At 43.7% G+C, this 21,925-nt stretch overlaps 2 protein-coding genes across 3 annotated transcripts in view; one reads left to right on the top strand and one right to left on the bottom strand.

Moving 5' to 3' along the window:
* The window catches only part of SMAP1 (small ArfGAP 1), a 97,526-nt gene extending 95,589 nt beyond the window's left edge, over positions 1–1,937 (top strand). For both annotated transcript variants that reach the window (XM_052781782.1, XM_052781781.1), the window contains one exon: positions 952–1,937. In XM_052781782.1, the coding sequence (XP_052637742.1) occupies positions 952–1,086 (135 nt within the window). In that variant the 3' untranslated portion in view covers positions 1,087–1,937. The remainder of the gene's footprint in view (positions 1–951) is intronic.
* Positions 1,661–21,466, bottom strand: B3GAT2 (beta-1,3-glucuronyltransferase 2). The gene is made up of 4 exons (XM_052781783.1): positions 20,528–21,466; positions 9,057–9,201; positions 2,611–2,759; positions 1,661–2,531 (listed from the first exon to the last, which is right to left on the bottom strand). The coding sequence occupies exons 1-4, from the start codon at positions 21,080–21,082 to the stop codon at positions 2,445–2,447; spliced, it is 936 nt and encodes a 311-aa protein (XP_052637743.1). The 5' UTR covers positions 21,083–21,466; the 3' UTR covers positions 1,661–2,444.
* Positions 21,467–21,925: the final 459 nt, after the last annotated feature.

Genomic DNA, 21,925 nt, shown 5'->3' with positions numbered 1-21,925 from the left:
GCCTAATGCTGTCTCTAACCTGGATCTAATGTTGCTGATACAACATCCCTATTCACCAGCTCTGGTTATTGATTGCTCCAAGTGCTCTTTTGCTCTTGGACTCATGAGAGGGGATCTCTTTACTCTGTCTGTGCAGCTAGGTTTTTGGCTTGTCAGTAAGCGTTCATTTTTCGGAAGGCAAGGGAGAGTAACCTGAAGAACGTTTTTACATTGCGCACCGAAAATCACAGTGGCTAGATAATATTTGTAGAGAGTAGAAATATTTTTGCACCGTGCCTGAAGTGAATGTGCTGAATTTTGAACTCTTTCCCACCTTTAACTAGACATTGTGTTTAGTTTCATGTGAATGATTTCACCTGTTTCTAACAAATTATGGTATCTTGAGTAGATTCTTTAGCAAGAATAGTTAGATTTAGGTAATCCCCAGGTTACAAATCCACCTCATTCTTTGTTGATTGCCACCTAAATGGACAATTTCTATAAAAACTTGTGTATTCAAGATCTTGAGGTCACCAAAGAAATATTGCTGGAACAAAAAGCATCATGAGTTGCAAATGCAGACAAGGCTATATTATTTGGTGTTCCTTTGTCGCGGTTGCCACAATTTTGTTGGTCAGCTTTGAAACTGTTAAACTCTTACTAACTGAGACACATGGGGCTCCTTCGTCACACGCTCTGTAAATCCACTAGTGGAGTGTTGATTTGGACTTGACCAAGTGCTACAGCCAGTCAGCTGATGGATAATGGCGACTGAACGGTTCCAGAAAAGCCGCTGTCTTAAAAAATGCTGAGAAACTTACACTGAGTCAATATTTTTATTTAATGAGAAATATTAATTTTAGGGAAACGTACTATAACTGGGTTGCTAGTTGGGGGCGTGACTGCTTTTTGGCTAGCAGCGTGTTGTGTTTCGGCACCAGTGCTAACTAGGCTCGTGTGTATGCCCCACAGATGAATCAGCAAATGGCTGGAATGAATCTCAGCAGCTCCAGCAACGTGATGGGCTTCGGCCAGCCCCCCAGCACAGCGGCAGGGTGGACGGGAAGCTCCTCTGGTCAGACTCTCAGCACACAGCTGTGGAAATGAAAGTTGCAATAGAAGTCTCGCCCAGAACGGCCACCTAACATTCCTTGTTCAAATGCATTTACTTTCGCTGTTCCTTCCATGTACATACTCTTTTTCTTCTTCCCCATCTGTTCAGATTAAGAATATAACTGACTGACCGTGTTGTGGTCTATATTGATTTAAATTTGATGTAGTGAAAAGCAGATCAAGAATACATTTATACATCCTTGGCAGCGTTTTCATACAATGCATATGATTTCATAGGCCATATATTTAAGAAGCTGCTTAACCACATATTGATTTTTTTTTCCCTCAAAATTCTAGATCAAATGTTTGCATATAAGGGATGTAGCTATCATGTTAGTAATATCCAAAAATATGAACCCTGACCCCCCAAAATCACCCAGTAATCCTGTAGAAGGTACTGTATGAACAAATGTTTAATCATATATAAATAGAATGTAAATGTATCACTGAGCAATGTTTTCTAGTGTATCAAACAAATTTTGTTTCATCATACATTTCACTGTGATGTTATTATGGTGTGCATAACAGGGAATACGGTTATTGAGAGAAAGATAAACCTGGATGTTGCTGTAGTTCTACAAATCAATAGTTTATTCTTTTAAAAATGAGCATTTGATCCATTTGAGGTCGCTGTGATAAAGTATCCAATCTGGCGCTCAAGGCACGTACACAGTATTAATGCCGAGAACTACTGGCACAGTATGTATACAAGGGAACTCAATGTGAACAGATCTATTTTTCCTTGCAGAGATATCCAGGTTTATGACAGTGATTGTGTTTACATTTTATGGTGCCTCGTAATGATAAAATGTTATTTCCCTATATTAAAAGGATAAATCCATAAATGGTTGTTGGTTTTTATTTCATTATCATATGACCTATTTGACTGCTGTTTCTTCAAGAACTCTGCTTTTAATGAAGGAAAACATGTTCAGTTTGGAGGATCCATTTATGCAAATATTTAGATCAACAGTTCGTGATTTAAAATCAGTTTATAATTACACCATTAAGCTGGATAAATACAAAAAGTATATACATAAATGATGATTTTGAAAATACTCCATTGCAGCCATGTTTCTCGTGATTATTTTTACTATGTGGAAACAGCCTTAAAACAAAGGTAAGTGTCAGTTAAGACGAGAGTTCAGACATGCATGCAAACAAGTTAGAACAAAGCACACCCACTTGATTTCCTTATTAGAGTATCTGACAAGTTCCTTTTGTTTCCACAGAAGTCCATCAGATGACTATTAAAAGGTCTCAGGCAGAAGTAGGCTTTTTTAACTGGCTGAACTTGAACACCTTCTGACACAGCTGTTGCGCTGTACTTCCTGTGTAACTGTGTCTCCAGATCATACCTCGATACTGACCGTGTCCAGATGGTATTTTGGCTCATTAGCTAGGTTTACTTTTTCTGTTCGCGTGTGCCATACAAGAACCTATAAAACAACATTTGCGTTAGTACAGTCATCTATGGAGGTGATACGAAAGCGTTTTAGTAAGTGTGGAAATCAATACCTTTGTGCAGTTGTTTGCTTTTGGCTCCAGTTCCTCCACTGTTGTTATCTGTTTCAGAAAATCAGATTCTTGCATTCCTGGTTGAGAACCACGGCGCTTGAATACGGCTTTCGGATGCGACAGAATCACTTGAAGACTCACAGCAAATCCTTGGAGAGAGGGAGCAAAAAAAAATGCTAAGAAAAACCTTCAGGCTTTACATTTTCATGCAAGTCACACTTAAGCTTAGAAATCTCTCATCCTCTTCTTAAAAAGGTGTAAATTTGATTATACGGATAGACGATATATTTGGTAGGTTTGTACATCCTATCTTGTTTTGTTTTGCCCTGAAGGTGCAATTGCATTTTTTTAATTGCACTGTATTTTCAATGTGTTTAATCCATTTCCCATCGTGCAGAGAATATATGCTTTTTTGCCTGAAAAGTCAGGTATTGCTAAGATCTCAGACTATCCTTTCAAGGAAACTGAATTTTAGGTAAAATAGTGTATAAAATTTGTATTGTACAAAAACTTCTAAGTTTAAAGGTGAGAGTCAGAAAAAAAGGTTAAAATATGTTGCTTAGATGTAACAACTGTGGTCTTTAGCGATTTTTTTAGCCTTTAGAGAGTTCTGACGTTATTGTTGCTGAAAGACAAGTCATAGTCATGTTTTGCCTCATACACCGTGTAGTTATTGTGGACTTGCGAATCGTTTTCATCAGCGGCAGTCTGCAGGACAGCCTGCAGCTGAGCTGTGTGTTGCACAGCGCGACTGGAAGGGCTTCATCAGTGCACATGCCTCTCTGCAATGCGTTCCTCTAATAACATATGTCAGGTCCCTCAAAGGGAGATTGCAAACTGAGAAATCATTAGTTTGAACAAACTCGCCCTCTCTGAAGCAGCTCTCATGAGTCTCCAACTTGCCATTATTTATAGAACTCTCCAGTTTTCATTCAGCAAGGTTCAGTCGCATGTATGCTGCTTTAAGTATGACTCAAAACTCAACTGATACACTTGTAAAGAAAAATTATGTTTGTGACTCCTCATGTCTAACTGCCAAGCCTACCAAAGAAATCCTTTTTTTCGTCAGTTCAGAGTGGTTCCAGCTGTCCCTTTATGACAGCAGTAGTAACAGTTTTGACATCTGTTCTGGAAAACTGTAAGAACATTTAATTCCAAAGCCAGTATTAAAATTTTCTCATTTAAAAATGAGTATAACTTTCTCTAGTGGAATATAAATCTATCCCCTTTTTTACTAGAATAACCTTGCTGCTCTATTTTCCTTGAATGTATCTATGGCTTTTATGGGAGCCTTTTAGAGAGGAAAATACAAGGAAGTAATTACTACATCACATGTAAAGGCAGCACACTGAAACCACTTTTTATCTTAACTATTGTGCTCTTGCTTGTAGCAAAGCACAGGAACATACCAGAAAGTGATTTTTTTTTTTTAACATAAAGATTTGGACACTGCAGATGAAGACTACAGATTGGATGTAAACTGAGGTCCCAATTCACTGACAGACACAGTTGAAGAAAACACATTTCAGTTTATACATTATATCCTGCCTAAGATAAAGAAGAATAGGTGTCTAGAGGGAAAGGGCTTATCCACACCTTGCAGAGTACTCTAGTGAGTACAAGTCTTCAGGAGGTGTGAGATTTTGGCTGTAGCCTGTCCTCACTCTGTGTGGTTAAGCTCTGCAGCCTGCACCACCTGCTAGCAGCAATGCTGGGATCCAGCTGTTCTCTGCTGCAGCTGCTGGGTTTAGGCAAGGGGTACCAGGCAAAAGAATGGCAGTTTGGACTTTTCTTCCCAGGTAGGTGTTTGTCTTCAGCCAGCGACAGGCCTTTCTTGCTCCCTGTGACTTGTAGCCTGGCTGTGAGGGAGCACAAGGTGGGCTCCATCCCAGGGCTGTTCGTAGCCAAGTGTAATCATTTGTGAAGAGCTGAGGTTGAGAGTTTAAACTCCCTCAGCAACAGACAGCTGCGGCGCATACAGCCAGCTTTCTGCACTTTGAAAGATGACCATAGACTTACCACTGATGAACAAATTGGCCTGGTTCAGTTCAGTATTTTTGGTTAGGGGTTGTTTGGGTTTTTTTTTTTTTCCTCAGTATAAATTTTTGGTGCAATTGGGCTTTAGTATGGTTGGTATTTTGGGCTCCTCAAACAAATGTTTGCTTTGCAAGGGAAGGCATTGTTGGAGCCCTGATCAGCTGTGTGAGCTGCTGTTTCTTTTTAAAGAGATTCAAGATGTAGTTTTTAAGATTTAAGCTGGTCATCCATAAAGGAGAAAATGAAGTAAACACCAAAGTTAATGTAGTGCCCTAGTTTTTAGAGTGGAGAAGGAATCCCATTCTAAGCAGAAGAGACACACAGATTTTCTGCTGCTTATCTTGGTGTATCTCAGCTTGGCTCCCTCACCCCCATAGCCCATATGTTAATTTCTCCCAGGTTCTGGTGTTGCAAAGCTTGCTCCTCTGTTGAGAAGATTGGATTCAGTTCTGAGGGTAGATTTCTGCTATGCACAGATCTTCAGATGTGGCATGCCCCCCGCATGTAACATGTGCCCTTGCTACCATGCTATTACAAACTGCCATTTTAGGGTGCTATCAAAAATCCCCCAACACACAGGGCAATTTCATAGCCGGAGTATGAAGAGGTGTTTTGGGTTTTTTGTGTTTAATGTAGGGCTGTAAATTAAATCTAATTGGCTGAAGAGCCACTTAGATAAAAATTAATTTGTTGGAGGACAAGATACCTGGGAGACACGGCAAAGATTACATCTGTGCTTCTGTCTACGGAAGCTGTTTCTGTCTATTCACACCTTGACTTCTGCTAGACCAATGGCTTCTGTTAAAAGGCAGAACCATTTTTCTTCAGCCGGTTAGACTGAGCCAGCCCTTAAAGATTTTGTTGCCATGATTAATGCCTTTGTTTCTTGAATGCTCTAGATAGGATACTAGCTGAAGGCAAGCTAGAAACTGAGAGCATTATCATTTCCAGAGTGTGTAAATGCTAAAGCTGCTGATGTTGAAATGGATATACTGGTTTCCACATAGTTCAAGGTACTACCTTTGGCTTGTTGAACATGCCATGGCTTGGGATCCAATTCTTTCAAGTTAGTTATCTTCTCCCTGTGACATACTATGTATGTGGGTTGCAATAAGGCAGAGATGCTCAACCAGGAGTTTTTGTAGTTCACAACAAAGGCATCTGCTGACAGTTAATTCACCATGAAAGAGGCTCTCAATTTCAAACTCAGAATTTAAAATAGTTGTTACCCTTTGATGGAGGGGTGGTTGGGGTTTTGGGTTGGGGGGGGGGTGGGTGTTGAGTGTGGTGTCTGCCATAGCCACTAGCCACTCAAAATTTTTTTTGTTTGTACTTGTGACTTCCTGCAGTGGCTCTTTCAGACTAAATATGCTGTTTTGCAGTATCATTAATAGACTAGCTTTTTTTCTCAGGGAACCATAAGAAAGATGCACTACAGATCTCATAACTGTAGCAAAATCCAAAAAAAAGGGTGGTTGCTCAGGCCCTAGCAGAGGAACTTGGGGCACAGTGAATGAGCTCTGGACCACAAGTCCAAAGTCTGCTTGCCCAGTGATTCACAGGCATGGATTCATCTCTATGACTGAAGTAGCTGCTGGAATGCTAATGTAAAACATTCATTTGTTTTCCTGGAACAATCTTGACATTAGGAGAATCACAATCTCACTTGTTCTCATGAGTGGCCAAAAACTCTGACACTGGGAACAAGCCAAAAATAAATCACTGACGGCATCATTTAACATAGAAGGTCTATAATAAACAACACAGTGCCTACCTCAGAATCAAGTCACTTTTTGCTTACAACACCCAGTTCTCTCTCACTTTTCTTCCCTGAGGGTAAGGAAGTCTGTGTCAAACTCTAGAACTCACCTACAGTTAAAACTGAGACGGAACTTAAAAACCACCAGAACTAATTCATATGGCATGTTGGTTGCCAGACAAGAAGCAACACAGGGAACAGCTACTCTGCTTTCTGAATGCAATTTAGCATTGGAGAATAGCAGTGTCATCCACAAACTTCTCAAAAGAAATAACCAATGTTCACTGAACTGATCTAATGGGATTGCCATGTGTGAGTACATTTCAAAGAAGAAACTAGGGAAGTTGGCCAGCTAGGTAGGGTCTTTGAGCTGATCCCAACGAAATCAGCAGGACTGGCCTCCACTTGCAGTAGGCAATTTGGCCCTGTATTTTGAAGTCTAGAATAACAAGTTTATGTGCTTAAAAGCAAGGATGCGCTTCCTCTGAACAGACACAAGTTAAATCAGTGGTCCCAAACCTTTTAAAAAGTCATTCTTTTCACATCCAGCCTCATGATCAAATTCTTGTGAAAATCACCAGAAAAGATAGTTCCATAAACCAAAGGGAGCCTCCTTACCAATGTCTTGGGAATCAGAACATTAATTATAAACAGCTGTAGACAGCTGAGCAGTTTAATATATGCACCTATTTTTTTTTTTTTCCATGGTAGTATTTTCAAGAGAGAACCTTGATCCTCCTTATGTGCAGCATATGGTATAACCTAGACTGCTTGTATATTTGGTGCCAGCAGATAGCAGAATGCCAGTTATGTACTACAGCATGGAGTTAGGTTTGTTAGCAAGTCAAGTCCTCCAGGTCCCCAGGGATTGTGTTGGGGAGTCGGGGTGGCAAGGGTGGAAAACAGAGCGTTAACACATCATCCTGTAGACTGCACCTGTTCAGACACCTATGCAGTTCTGGATTTACAGGTTCTGTTCTGTTTGTCTGTGCCCTTCCACCGTATTCCTGAGGGAAATGAAGATGCAAACTTAACATAACTTTTTACCAGCCTACACAGCATCCATTTCTCTCCTTGCTGAAATTAAAAATGTAATTTAATTTCTTCAGGGTTTTTTTTGAAGGCTAATAAAAGTTCTCTCACAAAGTAGCAACTCCTTGTTCGTGGATCTGTAATAACTCCTACACTCTCAACGCTTGTATCTTTGTCTCTATAACCCTCCCTTCCATGGCTTCAGTAAAAGTCCGAGCAGGTAATGCTGCTAATGGAGCTGCTATTCCCTCATGCCAGTGTTTCAGCCAGCAACTGCAAAGCGTAAACAACAACTTAAGAACTTTCCACATATCCCTCCGTGTCTGGGTTAGAGTCCCTCGGCTTTTTGCCTGCTGCTAATGAATTATGAACCATGCTATCATCTTTATAATGCCCGTAAGTAACCACTTCTACAGCATAGTATCAGTATGTATCTATATATCCACAGGCAGAGACTGTTAAAATGCACAGCTGCAGTCCTCAACAGGCTGCACAGGTTTGGGGATTGACATACATACTTCTCCCCTGAGGAATGCCTCTACCTGGACACTCAAGTATTTATTTTCATGCCAGGTGATACTATTAACTTCAAATGCTTCTACAGTGCAGAAAAGTTCACCTGTTCATGTTTCTATCTTTGAGGTGTTAACTATTAGTTCTCCTTTACTCTTTTTAACCAATTGTACTGTAAGTAGTGTATATATTTTTCATCAAACATTTCAATCCATATAAAAATATTCTGTTGAGATGAGAAAGCACTGTCCTTTTCCCTCCCCCAAAACATACAGGTATCGGAAAACAGAAAATGGCTGGCTATTTCTACCCTGTTCTTGCCCTTATATTCCTACTTTTCCCCTTCCCTCTCCTTCCTGAATACAGAAGATGCTTAAATGCAAATATCTTATCATTTGCTGGGAAACCAGCTGCTGCTACATCAGAAATTGGACTTCTGCACAGTGGTGATTCATGTGGCAGTTGTGAATATATACAAAAGATTGTCTAAGCCTGGACTGACAGCAAGACAGAGCTATGTGGTGTGCTAACTTCACAGCAGAAGATTGATTAGATCCATTTTGAAGCTTTTCTGCCTTCATCTACTAGGCTATAGCTGTCAGTGATTTTTCCCCTAAGCTCAGTGTTTCAAACTATATCCATCTACAGTTATCACCGTCATTCCAAATAACCAATAAAAAATGAGTAATTTCATGATAAAGTAGCATTTTGCAACACAAGGTCTAAGAAGGGTCTGCATTTATACTGCCTGGTGTAGATTGATGACACAATGAAAGGCAGGGCTCCTTGCAAAAATTAATTGGATGAATTAATTTACAATTAACTTGTTTCAGACAAACAATTTATACAACATAAAAGCCAAGTTGCCACATAAAATTAAAAACAAGTGAAAGTAAGTTCAGATATCACCAAGCAGCAACTTGATTAGACGAGATGGGCAAGCTAAGACTTCAGGATATTTAGTGCTGAAGGGCTACATACAATGGATGTGCTTCAGAAGTTTAAAAGCTGCCTACACCGAGACATCTGTTTCTGTCCCACTCATAAAAAATGTAGGAACAGTTATTATGAGAAACAGTCATGTATCATGAAACCTGGTACTTACCTGCCATGTCAATAGCGAAGGGCCTGTCAGCTCTCCAGCCAGTGTACCAGCCAACAACTTTGCCATTTTCCACAACTGGGCGCTCGTACCGTCGTCCTCCTACCAGTCCCACGGGCCAGACCGATACTTTGCGGGTTGTACGCATCTGCAAGAGGCAGGCACAGCATGACTGCATGCACATTTTCCTAGTAGGCTTTTTTTGTAGATGTTGGTGGAAAGCCTACACATTAATCATCAAGACTAGGTATTTAAAAGCAATTCTAGCTTACAGATTTCAGCCGAGTAAGTATTTGAAAGCTGCATGTGCCCACTCATTTTCTGTGAAATCTCCAGCTCTCTAGCCCAGAGGCACCTCAATTCTACTGAAAACATCCTATTCATATTATTTTTTTATAACAAAAACTTTAAAAGCCATGAAAAAACAGTATTTGTTTTCTTGTTTGTTTGGGTTTTCAAAGGTGTAGTAGATCTTTTTCGTCTGCAAGACTATAGCATTCTTGCAGTAGGCTTATTTCTATAGATTGCTGACGTATCATACAAGCCCAGCAAGTGAGAATATTACAATAATGATTAACAAATACACACTTCATTAAGACAAGTACAATTAGTTTGAGACTGGTAACAAATACACTGAGTACAGGAAATTGTGACACACAACTCCTACCTGCAACATACCAGATTAGTACAACAGATGCAGCTCAGATCTATTAAAGGCTCACAAAAAAAAAAGATTAAGTTTGGGCTAAGCCTTCTTAACTTCTACATTTTCTCTTGAAAAGCTCTGCTAAGTTTCTGAGAAGGACGGAAAGCAGGTCGGGCAGGATGCTTCTGGTAGTTTGCCATTAGTAACGGGAGTTTTTCCCAATGGTGTAACTGTAACTAAATGCAATTCTGGAAACGTGATCCTCATCTAACCTAGAGGAATCTACAAATACTAAAAAATTACTCTAGCAAAAAGCATGCATGACTGGGAGTCAGTGAATCCAGTTCACTGGTTAGTAGACCATTTTCTTCAGTAAACGGGAGATAACATGACATGAACCCTGATGTGCTGATCCCTGTGGGAAAACAACTGACAGTCTGGCATGAGAACTTGAGAAGACAAGTGCACAGACACAGCAACTTGCACAATTTAACAACACTGATTCAAAAGCTACTGTTTTAACTACTGTGTTTAAATATGCTCCTATTTAAGCAAGTATTAAACTATTTCAGCATAACGTGGGCTTAATTTGATCGATTTTTAAAACAATCTCTTGTCTTCATTGTAATTGAGGCCTATTCCTTAGGGAAAGGTTATCCCTTTCTCCTTCCAAGCACTCCTCTTAGCAAAAACAAACACAGTTTTACATATTTGTAACTGCAGTCCCCTATCGATAGATGTTGAAGTAAAAGACAACCTTGGTTAAATATTAAACACTTCCCTCTCTTTCTGCCAAGGTGAAAGATTTATCATGCATATCATCTAGACTCCCAGAAGATGCACCAGAAAAAACAAAGACATCACGTCACTCTTGTTCACATTTCTAAGCTAGAAACATCAGCAGATTCTTAGGAGACCCTTCACATAGGGAAGGCATACAATACTTATTTAAAAATCCACGAACTTGTATGCGCACACAGAAGGAGAGGCATGCACCTTCTCCCTTTATGTACCTCTAAATTTGTTTAGCAAAATTTTCTCACTTCCACCCTAGTAACTGTTGCAGCAAGCCAGACCCTCTCACTCAGCAGCAGCAGTCCATACTGTGTAAGAACAGGGTATGTATACAATTGGCAATATAGGGATTTCTCGTGATAAGGATTCTATCCAAACCATTGACTATTTAATTGCCAGTGAGACACTGCCATGAATCTCTCTACAGATTATTGTTAAATGTGTTTGTCTGTAACTGTTCTCCCTGCTTAAGATTATTTTTCCAATCTCTCCCACTCCTCCATTTAGGAAATGCAGAGTTAGCAATTAACTGCTTGGATATGGAAATCGGTCAAACCTCCTCATGAAGAGCTTTTAACTGTGGCTTGAATGATACATTCATTTTGCAAATTTTTCTAACGGTGATTTATATTAACATCCAAACACATCAGACATGGACACAGGGCATCACCTTGTCAGGCTTGTCTACACAGGCAAGTTTCCAATAGGTTTTCAAGGGCATGTTCAAGCCACACACACACCCAACTGTGCTACACCAATATTAACCGCAGGACGAACACAAATGCCCACTAACTTTTTTGTGTTGCCTTTAATACTTTCTGGAGGGTATGGATACCTGAACAAATTACTACTGTACTGATTTACAGCATTTAGCTACCCCATGCCAACTGCCTGTACCCACGGTAAAAATAAAACGCCGCAAGACAAGAGCAGGCATGCTCTGACTACAAGAAGGTAGCTAATGCGCGGTAAGCCCATACCCTGCCTTTTCGCACAGTAACCATTTGGGCAGCTGTGCTGCAAAATGAGCCAGATCACAGGAGACTTCTGAACTGGGTCAATAGCAGCCACAGCATTTATGCTAGGAGAATCAGGCTGATTTACAGTAATACTTTACCATACACAATGTGTAGGAAAATCTTGTCAAGGAAAAGTATCTCACTGACCTCATGAAACCAGCATGAAATGACCCAGAAAGTTTTAATTATTACAGTCTTGGGTCCATCTCGGTGTCTACGAGTTAAGTCAGTAAAGCCACCACACATCAGAGGGAAGTAAGTAACCCTTTACAGAGCTCTGTATTTTGTCCTTGGGTTTCTTTATTCTCACAGGTTACATTTCTGGAGAATGAAATAAGTGGGTGTCAAGAATACAGCAATCCCTTTAAGTAAAAACTGAACGAGCACATCTAGACCAGTATTTATGCTAATTCTGAAATACCTTACAGCTGCAGGATATGCTAGGCAGATGAAAGTAGGAATATTTCTTTTAATCTTCTGAGAATAGCATTACTGCAGTTAACATACTGATGCATTAAGGCTGTATTTATGTATGATGGGAAGAAAGCTATTATTTGGATTAAAAGGCCAGCTTGCATCTGGAATTTGATGCTGCTAATCATTGGGACACAAAAAGGTGATTCAAAAACAGGTTAATTCTAAATAGCTTTATTGCTGTGGGTTAAACAACTGCCAAAATCCTATAACTTACAAACAGCTTCCTAAATTACTCTTCCATCTGTCATTTTAATGTGCAGTAGCACATGCTGTCTTAATACGCAGCATTTTAAGCCCTAGTAGCTTACCTGAATGGTTATTCATCTTACTTACACTTAACTCTCTGTAAGTTAAGCATCTGGTCTATCCTAGTTAGACTTCTATAGTTAACAAACAGAGATAGGAACCTACTGATGTGATTCATCCTGCCTGGCTTAGAGAGCTATCTTAAGATAGGATGAATATCCCTCTGGCAATGCTTTTGTCCTCTTATTTACTTTGTGGTTATTTGAAAGGGGATCTTGGGCATAGAAGAAGAGTGATGTACTGGATGGAGGAAGATGAGAAAAGGACTCTGTAAGATGGTAGAACAAACCCAAATGAAGCAGGGGGGGACACGATTGGTAAGAAGCGGGCAAGGAAATGACAGGAGAGAGGAGTAACAACTGACCAAAGAAATCCCAGTGAGGTGATGGGCATGTAACAGTAAATACAGTAGCAACAGAGGAACCACTAAAGAATAACAAATGAAAATGCGGAAAATGTAGCTGAGCAATAAAAGACAGTGATAAAAGCATTGCCAAAAATAGCATCTCATTAGTCAATCAAGAAAAGCTGCTTAATGGGATGCGCCAGACTGATGGATAGGGAAGATACCAAGCCAGTAACAAAATATAAAAGCCCAAGGGGAACAAAGGCAAATGACAAACAGAAGGAAACATGACCATACTTCCTACAGTGAAAAGGCTTCCAGACTGGAACAACCACCCTAGTGTTTTTGCAGCATGATGTTGATGCGTTTCTATTTGGGATTCAAAGCTCTCAGCAAATGCAAACCTGGCTGCCACACCCAGTAAGTTTTTTTTCTCTCCCCATTCTCTATCACTTCAACCCCTGTGTAATTTGTGATCTGCACTGGTCAGGCTACAGGTTATCGTCCAGGCTCACCCCCCCACTCCCCAGCACCACAGGACTCACACACATTTCTATGCAAAATTCCAATTTATTATTACCAGAGATGGGATCTAGAGCTCCTTCACTACAACCCTTCCACAGGGGAAAATGTTATGGGTTAAAGCACAAGCACAGCCAGGTTCCCTGTCAGTTCTCACACAGGCATCCTGCATTACTCACAGGTTATTTAAAGCCAAATTCTGCTTCAACAAAACTTACGTGACTGCACTACAAGACAGAGGAATAGCTCAGCTGCAACAACGCTATGCCCATTTACTTAGGCATTAACTGGAGCTTCTGCCCCTACTTACCATTACTTCAAAGGAGGTACTGAGTCACATAAAATCTGTACCAGTGGTTTTTGTGGTCCAGGGACTGTGATGCTTAGGGGATAGTAACTTCAAAAAGCAAGTTTGTTGTCAGTGCACTTGACTGTAAAAGGTATGTCTCCATGGGAAAACTTGTAGAAAGGGTCTACAAATCAAAAAAATTATCAATCATTGATTTAGCCTGCTCTGCAACCCTCACAGGTGATCTGATTTAGTGCTTCACCATCCTCACTATTAGAAAGCTTTTTTCCAAACATCTGCCTTAAACCTCCTCTGCTGACTCGTAACCAAATCTACACTGCAGAGGGAGGATACATTAACTCCCCCTTCTCTCAAGCAACATTTTACATATCGGATACAAGGATTAATGCTTCTAAATTATACCAGCATCCTTGGGCACAAATGTCAATATTGCTTCCTTACAGGAGAAAACTGTACTAAATTTAACTAAAGCAGTTAGTTAGGAGCCAATTTCTCTGGATTGGGAAGACTTCCAAAACATTTGCTATTCATGTTTCCTTTTGGCCCTTCTACTTACCAATTCTTTTTCTCATCCTACTTTCTGTTATTCTACTAGGTTGTGTTCACTGTACCTCCGAACAGCCGCTGACCATTCGTAATTAATTTCACAGTAACAGTATCAGTTTCACAGGTAAGAAAAAGACTGCTGTCAAAGTGCAGAAACAGAGAGTGCTTGGTATTTTGTAACCCAGAGTCCTTCGCTTGGATAAATCTGTTTCAAACAGATTTTTCTGTCACTGTTTCCTCTCATTTTTAAGCTGTTCCATTGTTTCTCTACCAGTCTTTTCTAATCCAGCCTCTTTAGCATAGGTATTACATGTCTACGTGGAAGGGGAATGTCAGTGTGCATTTAAAATCTGTCATGTATTCTTAAATCATTTATATACTAGAAAGGTATTTAATGCACTGCTAACTCATATTTAGATCCTTTTTTATTATGAAGAAAATAACTAATGACTGCCAGCTAATATTAAATTCTGTCTAGACTACTGTTATTTTAAGACTCCAGCAAAAACTTGATTTTTCCAACCAGCTCCAAGAGATACGATGAAAGTTCTCCATGTTTTCAAAGATGAACAGATTCACTTATACTACTTCTAAATCTTTTACATAAATATATCCATTAAAAAAACCACAGAAGTTAGCTTAATACAGTGTATAAAGATTAGGACAGTTATGTAAAAATTATTAAAGGAGAACTCACCCTTCCCTGGTCAAAGCTGGAATAAATAGTAAATATTCACCTTTTCTGTAGTATCTTTTTTTAGTTGCTCTCAAAATATTTTACAAAGACGATCATGGGGAAACTGAAGCCTGCGTGACATGTAACGCCCACAAGTATTTCTGTTCTATTTTTAATAACAAAGAATTTTTTTTCGGGCTACAAACTGTTAAGAGCCATTAGAATATCTGCTACCTTCATACACACCTTTTGGGAGAGCAAAGGGCAGGGACATAAGAAAATGTTTTCAGTCCGAATCACTCACACAACTTGCCCTCTGCTCTGCAGTGCCACTGTGAAAATTACCAGAGTTGGACAGCCCTAACCTTCAATGAGGTGGTCACATCCATTAGCCAAGACAAAAAGTTTCCTATTTTCCCCTCAGTTCTTCATGAATCTTTGTTTCCCATCTGGCTGATTTGAGGATGATCCTACCTGGACAATTTAGGCCACTACATAAGCAATAGCATACCTTCAAAATATTAGGGAATTTTTGTTTAATTTGATGTTTAAGTTACTCCTGTGCAGAGCAATCCAGCTGACTGTCCTCTTCACCGATCATATTCTTACCTTCTCTGTGGCTCCATGAATCTTGAGTTACCTGCAAAGACTACCTCAACTTCAGGAGCAGGGGTTGAGCTCTCTCTCCTCCTACCTCCTTTCCAGCTTCAACTCTACCATCATAGTCAGGGCATTCTTGTGCAGGCAACAGCTACAGCAAATTGCATTCTGGCCCCCAACTCAGTGGGCAACAGGGCTAACTGCTAAGCTCTTAAAACAAAAGTTTGTGGGTTTTTTCCCTTAGAAATGACAATTCACGCTGCAAGGCTGTATTCAAATTACACCTTATAGTGTGGGTTCCTCTAAGGAGACTCAGTCTGCAAACCCTTGCCTTGCACTCAGACCAGATAGTGGTATATGTCACACTTGCATGCTCTAGGCACCCAGCAAATCTTGTTATGAAATTTTAGACACCAATGACCAAAGGGCTAGGGGTGGCAGTGAGGGAGATCATAGTTTTAAATACGAGCATTTTAATTTCACATACATCTCAGTTTAGGTGTCTGAGCAAAATACAAGCAAAGGTGACAGATATAACCTAGGCAGGAATCTCTAAAAATCAATCCATTTCTGAATGCAGCAAGCTCGCTTTCTCACACATGTTGAAGACCTCTACTCCTGTTCTTTGTACTCCTTACACAGCTCACCCCTCACCCTCAAAAGCTTCAGGAGAGTCTGCACAATCAACAGCAGCGTGGACCTCCAACACTAATTCCTCCAACTTGCATATGCATCCATACACAGACCAAGGAAGTGGTGGCCTTTGGCCAACTACTCGAAATACGGAAAGGGCAGAGAAAATACCTGACATGTAGAAACGCATGAATGATGTGAAGAATTAAGGGAAATGGAACTTGACTATGTCTATCGTCAGTTTCAAGCACTTAGGCTAATCTTGTTTTTAAAATTTCTCTATGAAGGTGGAATGCCAGCTTTCTGTAAGGTTTTCTTTCTGGCAGTCTAAAAATATGAAATTGGCAGTTGCTAGGCATCAGTCACAATATTACAATAACTTGTATTCAGGAATAAGATGAAGCACAAACGCAACAGAAACTGTAACAGAGTCACTCCAAAAAGAACAGCCTATAGTAAAAAATAGAAGTTATGACGATTAATGTAGAAACATCTGTAAGGCATATCAAATACAGTAGTTGGGATTTCAGGCCTCTCAGTGGTTTTTTTATGAACACAGGCTGATGTTCAACTGATAAAAGATACTTTCAGAAAGCAGACTGTTGTTTTTGATGGAGAGATGCAGATGGACCCCTCCAAGTGAACAGGTCATACCTGAGCAGAAAAAACAGAAATCATTTTTGAGGCCTGGATCCCAAAATAATAAATAACAAAATACAATATGCCAGAACCACCAGCATTGAAGTAAAAGCACCGTTTTTCACCTGACCACCATTATACTCTCAAGCGGAAACAACTGGGAATAACTTAAAAGGCCACACCTCCACTCCTGGAAATATTTCTTCATGGTTGCTGCAGCCTCACTTAGTACTCTAAAGAATTGCACAATCACTAAACAAATTGGTCCTTTCCCTGAAGCCTTTCCAGGGAAGGTGAGCCTTTCCTAACAAAATGCTCAGCTGAGCCAATGCTGAATACACTGTAGCAGCAGAGAGACAAACCAGGCTCTCCACCTTACTCTAGAAAAGACAACTAAACCTGCCCACACCCTGCCCAGTTCCACTTTGAAGACACAGTTTTTCCAGTCAAAAATTAAGCTATACGCCCATATGCCATTGTACGTCTTAGGAAAAAAATTATAAACAGCACCAGGGGTTCCAGATGTACTACAGATGGTGACATTTTCCAGCAAAACACTACTGTAAACTGTTTTTTTTTTTTCCCCTGATTTCCATGAAACACATTTTGCCCAGGTGTATTGGGCCCAGCTCATTCCATATCAAATATAAGTTACTCATTCCTGTAAGTACCAGACAAAAGTACTTTGGACAGAGATTAGAATTTCCTCATCAAAAACTCTCAGAAGTATCCCATGGCATTTCATGTCAAAGCACACTCCTTTTTGATCATGCCCTTACGGTTTATACACCTCCACTCACGATAAAGCCTTTGCTGATTTTGCTTTGTTAAAAAGGTTCCGTTTTCTGTAAGGGCACTAGGGAAACCCACAGCAAAGGAGCTGCCTTAAACATAATCCTTCACTGACATGCAGTTCCCTGGCACGCCTTCTGCTCCATAGTCATGCTTTTTTGACCTCTGAGCGAAACACGCCCCTAACACCCATGCTTCTGTCATGTTGGTTTTACAGTCCTAACTAGCCTTGGTTCCCACCTTCCCAAGCCCTCACTGCTGTTACTGAAACCAACTTTGACGCAGAAGAGAGCCATTACAAACAAGACAGACCTACTATTTCATAAGCCAGCAAATGTACATAACTACTTGTGGGCAGATGCTAGCAGACATTGCTGCTGGCAGTTTGGGACCCACACGTCCCCAGGCCCATGTTAGTGACACGCTGAAGGTGAGCCAGCCAGCACAGGACGGCGGTAGGACCAGAATTCAGAGCTCCTGTCTCGTCCCTCTACGTTTATACTACCCTCCCCAGTGAGCAGACTACAGTTTATCAGACCTCCTTTGGGATTACATGACTGCAGGTCTGGAGAATTGTTCCTGGCAGGGTAACAAACTGAAAAGAAAAATCCCTCTCAGGTATTGTTACCACCGCTTTCATGACAGGAATTACTACCAGTTTTCATCTGCACACCTCACGTTCTGAAGCTGTTCTCTTCATGCTTGGAGAAGACAAGCATAGTTCACCCTCATAAATCAATCAATTCCGGAAGGAGAGATCAGGATTTACTACAGACCCATCAAGCCGGAATCCATAAAGACAGAGAAGTTTTTTTAACAAGAAAAAACCAAACAACCCTCAAGCAGTGCCTTGACTGAAAACGAGACTACTGGTTCCCTCCAAACACAACCTCCCACGCGTCGTAAGGGCGCATCCCGTTGGCAAAGCCTGCCAAGGGACTTCCCTTAACTTTGCCAGATCGACAAGGCATTCCCGGTGTTACTACCAGCGGCATCCCAGAGACCTTGCGTACAGCTCGTTAGTGACCCCAGAAAACAGTCACGAGAACTTGCAGTGGTAACTGAAGCAAAAGCTCCTTCTCCACTCCTCCAACAGAGCCACCTTCCAACCACCACTTTTCACAGGGAAAACTCATTCATGCACCTGTGTTTGCCTGCAAACACAAGGCTCAGAATAAACACCTCTTCCCCAGCAGCTGAACCCTGGTGAAAGAGAAGCCTTAGGACTGCGGAGCTTCGTGCTGGAGGTTACCGTTCTTCTTAGCAAAAGGAAACACAGATTGCCTGTTGTGCTTGCAATTTTCAAGGTTAACCCTTCAGACAGATTTATCCCCTTGCTCTCCCGCATTTTCTAGCCGATTAGAGAGGCAATTTGTACTTTTTTGTTTCATCACTCACAGCAATTAGAAGAATAATACAGGAAACGATAAAAGAATAAACCTGACTGAAACCCCTTTCAGTAGCTGTGGGTCACAAGTGATATGCTTGCCGATACTGTTCCTTTAGCTTGTCCCTAATGTTGGTACTCCAAAAAAAAAAAAAAACCCCAAACCCCAAAACAAAAGTAGAGATTTGTCTCCAAATATCTTTTGTCCCACACTACTCATTGTGGCAAAGTGTATTTTCTGCATCAATTTACAGACTCCCTAAGAGTGAATCATATTACTTCTACATCCCCAAACAGAGGTGGACACTCCCATCACATCAAAGACAGGTACATGGAATTACTCTTCATTATAATGCGCTAAGCACAGCCATGAGATTTTAAGAAAATCAATTACAACAAAGGTTTAGCCTCCAGGCAAAGGTCTTCAAATTAGCAGTTTCAATGCTGAATGCCAAATGGGCAAAGGAAGTAGAGGATTCCTGCTGAGCAGGGACCCTGCACCTGCCCACATACTGGAAACTGAAAGGGACGCATTACAAATCTAAACACAAACAAACATAAGCATTTCTAAAATAACTTGCTCTAGGGAATTTCACATGCTTCACATTTCTGTGCATCGTGTTCATATTAACCTACCAACTGTAATGCATGTGAGGAAGCACAATGCTTCCAAACTGCAGAATATGGGTGTACACCACTGAACACAGTACTGTCCACCACCGGAAGACATGGACCGCAGTTTATCTGAAGTCCTGTAGGTTTCCTAGCTGCAGCCAGTCTACTTTTCCGTTTCCCTCCCTCGTTTCCCTGCCAAGGTTACTCTTCTAGCTGTCACAGAGGATGTACACGATCTTTCTTCTGCTGTTTTATGTCCACTTATTAAACACCCCTCCTTCCTGTCAGGGGGAACTCAAAGAAAGCTGGATATCCTCTCGTCCCGAGTGCTTGCCAATTCCCACCGAAAAGGAGCAAAGCCCTTCTCCAGGGGGCTGCAATAAAGACCAAACCAGGTCCCTTCACAAAAGAGACTCCTGAAAGGGTGTTTAGTTACTACACAAACGATTCGCTGCCTTTAAGAGCGAAAGGCTTCAAAAAGACGGGGCAACTCCACATGAAGGAGTCGGCTGTGGATTAATTCATTCGCGCCAAGGAAAAACTGCGAAGGATGGCAACTCTCGATGCGAGTTTGCCCTACCGGGAGAGGGACGCAGCCCGGAAAAAAAAAAAAAAAAAAAAAAAATCAAAGAGCGCTTTTCATCCTAGTTTTAACAAAACCGCAGGATCCCTTATAGCAACACTAAACTTGCCTCGCTCGGCAGGAAAGCGAGAAAACAGCAGTACAAAGTCGGCGGGGGGGGGGGGAGCGTGGAGGGGAGGGAGAAGAAACTCAAAATGAAGAGGGGTGGTCACACACAGGCCCCGCTGGGGAGCCCGGGTGAGGGACGGGGCGCTGCAAGGCGCCCGCGCCGGGAAGCAGGCTTGGCTCATCCCTGCTCGGCTTTTAGGCGAGGGGCACCGAGCGCTCCGCAAAGCGGGGACGGGGCACAGCCCCGAGCAGCGAGGCCGGACGGGCACTGAGGGGGGGCGAGGAGAGGCGGGAAACGGCGGGCGCCTGAGGAGACGCGAGGAGAGGCGGGAAACGGCGGGCGCCTGAGGAGACGCGAGGCGAGGCGCGCGCCTGAGGGGAGGGCGAAGAGAGGCGGGAAACGGCGGGCGCCTGAGGGGAGGCCGGCGGTGGAGCGTCGCGGCCGCGCCCGCCCACCCCCCCCCCGGTACGCACCTCCTGGAAGAGCTCCAGACTGTAGGTGTTGTCGTCGTCGGCGAAGAAGAGCACCCCGGGCTGCGGGGGGGGCAGGTGCTGGTGCCGCTGCCGCAGCCAGGCCAGGCCGGCGTTGCGCTGCTCGGTGGCGCGGGGCAGCCCCGGCCGCTTGTAGCGGCGCGGCGTGGGGACGTGGAGGTGCGTGCAGGGCAGGCCGGCGCCCGCCACGAAGCGGCTGACCAGCTCGCTGCGCGCCGCCGCGTCCTCCACCAGGATCCAGTGGAGCCGCGCCACCTGCCGGAAGGTGTTGGCCAGGCGGGTGAGCTCGGCCTTCTGCACCGGGCGGCTGTACGTGGGCGTGATGGCATAGATGGTGGGCAGCGCCGCCTCGGGCCGCCGCGGGGCGGGCGCCCGCGCCGCCGCCGGCCGGGCTCCCCCGCTACCACCACCACTGCCGCCGCCGCGGGGGGCCAGGGCGGGCAGCGGCGCCCGGCTGCTGTCGATGTCCAGCACGATGATGACGATGAGCACCCAGGGCAGCAGCAGGAGGAAGCGGCTGAAGAGCAGCGACTTCATACTTGCCCCCCCCCCCCCCCCGGCGCCCTCCCGCCGCGCCGCGCCGCCCCTCAGCGCCGCCCCATGGACGGGCGCGGCGGCGCTCAGCGCATGGCCGGCGGGGGGCGGCCGGGGGCTGCCCCTACGCTCGCCCGTCCGCGCTCCTCCGCGGGGCGGCGGCCGGGGAGCCCGGCGTTCCCTCCTGCGGCCGCGGGGTCCCCCGAGCGGGGCGGCTCGGGGCGCTCCGCGGTGCCCTGCGGCAGCCCGGCGGGGCAGGTGCCTGGCCCCGCTCCCGCCGCGCCTCTTATGCCGCGAGCGGCCGCCCTTCCTCCTCCTCTTCCTCCTTCTTCTTCTTGTTCTTCACCCTCAGCATCGCCGGGCCGGGCAGGGGTAGGGGTAGGGGGGGTGCCGCACCGCACCGTCGGAGCTCGGCGGGGGTGCTCTGGGGGGACGCTCCTTCTCCTCCGCTTCCCCGGGCGGCTCTGGCGGTGCGCGGGGGCGGGGAGGGGAGGGCGGGGAGGCGGGAGGGAGGGTCCCCGCGGGCGGGGGCCGGGGGTGTGTGGGGGGGGGGGAACTCCCGCTCCGCCCCGCTCCGGCTGCCGCCCCCGGGCGCCGCGGGGAGGGGGCGGCGGCGGGGTGGGGGGCTCCTTCCCTCGGCGGCGGGCGGCAACGTCGGCCGGGACGTCCTTCGGCGGGGACAGCGGCGGCCGCCCGACGGGCCGGGAGACGGAGGGGTGCGTGCCCGAGTACAGTGCCCCTCGTAGCGGCGGGCAGCGGTGCTTGCTTCGGTTTTGTTGTTCGGTTTTGGGGTTTGGGGTTTGTTTTGGTTTTTTTTTTTTTTTTAAAGGGGGAATATTTTTGAGC

Source organism: Harpia harpyja, chromosome 3 (genome assembly GCF_026419915.1).
Source record: "Harpia harpyja isolate bHarHar1 chromosome 3, bHarHar1 primary haplotype, whole genome shotgun sequence".
NCBI classification, from domain to species: domain Eukaryota; kingdom Metazoa; phylum Chordata; class Aves; order Accipitriformes; family Accipitridae; genus Harpia; species Harpia harpyja.
Note: the sequence above shows the minus strand (reverse complement) of the source record. Positions and strands in the feature narration are given on the sequence as shown.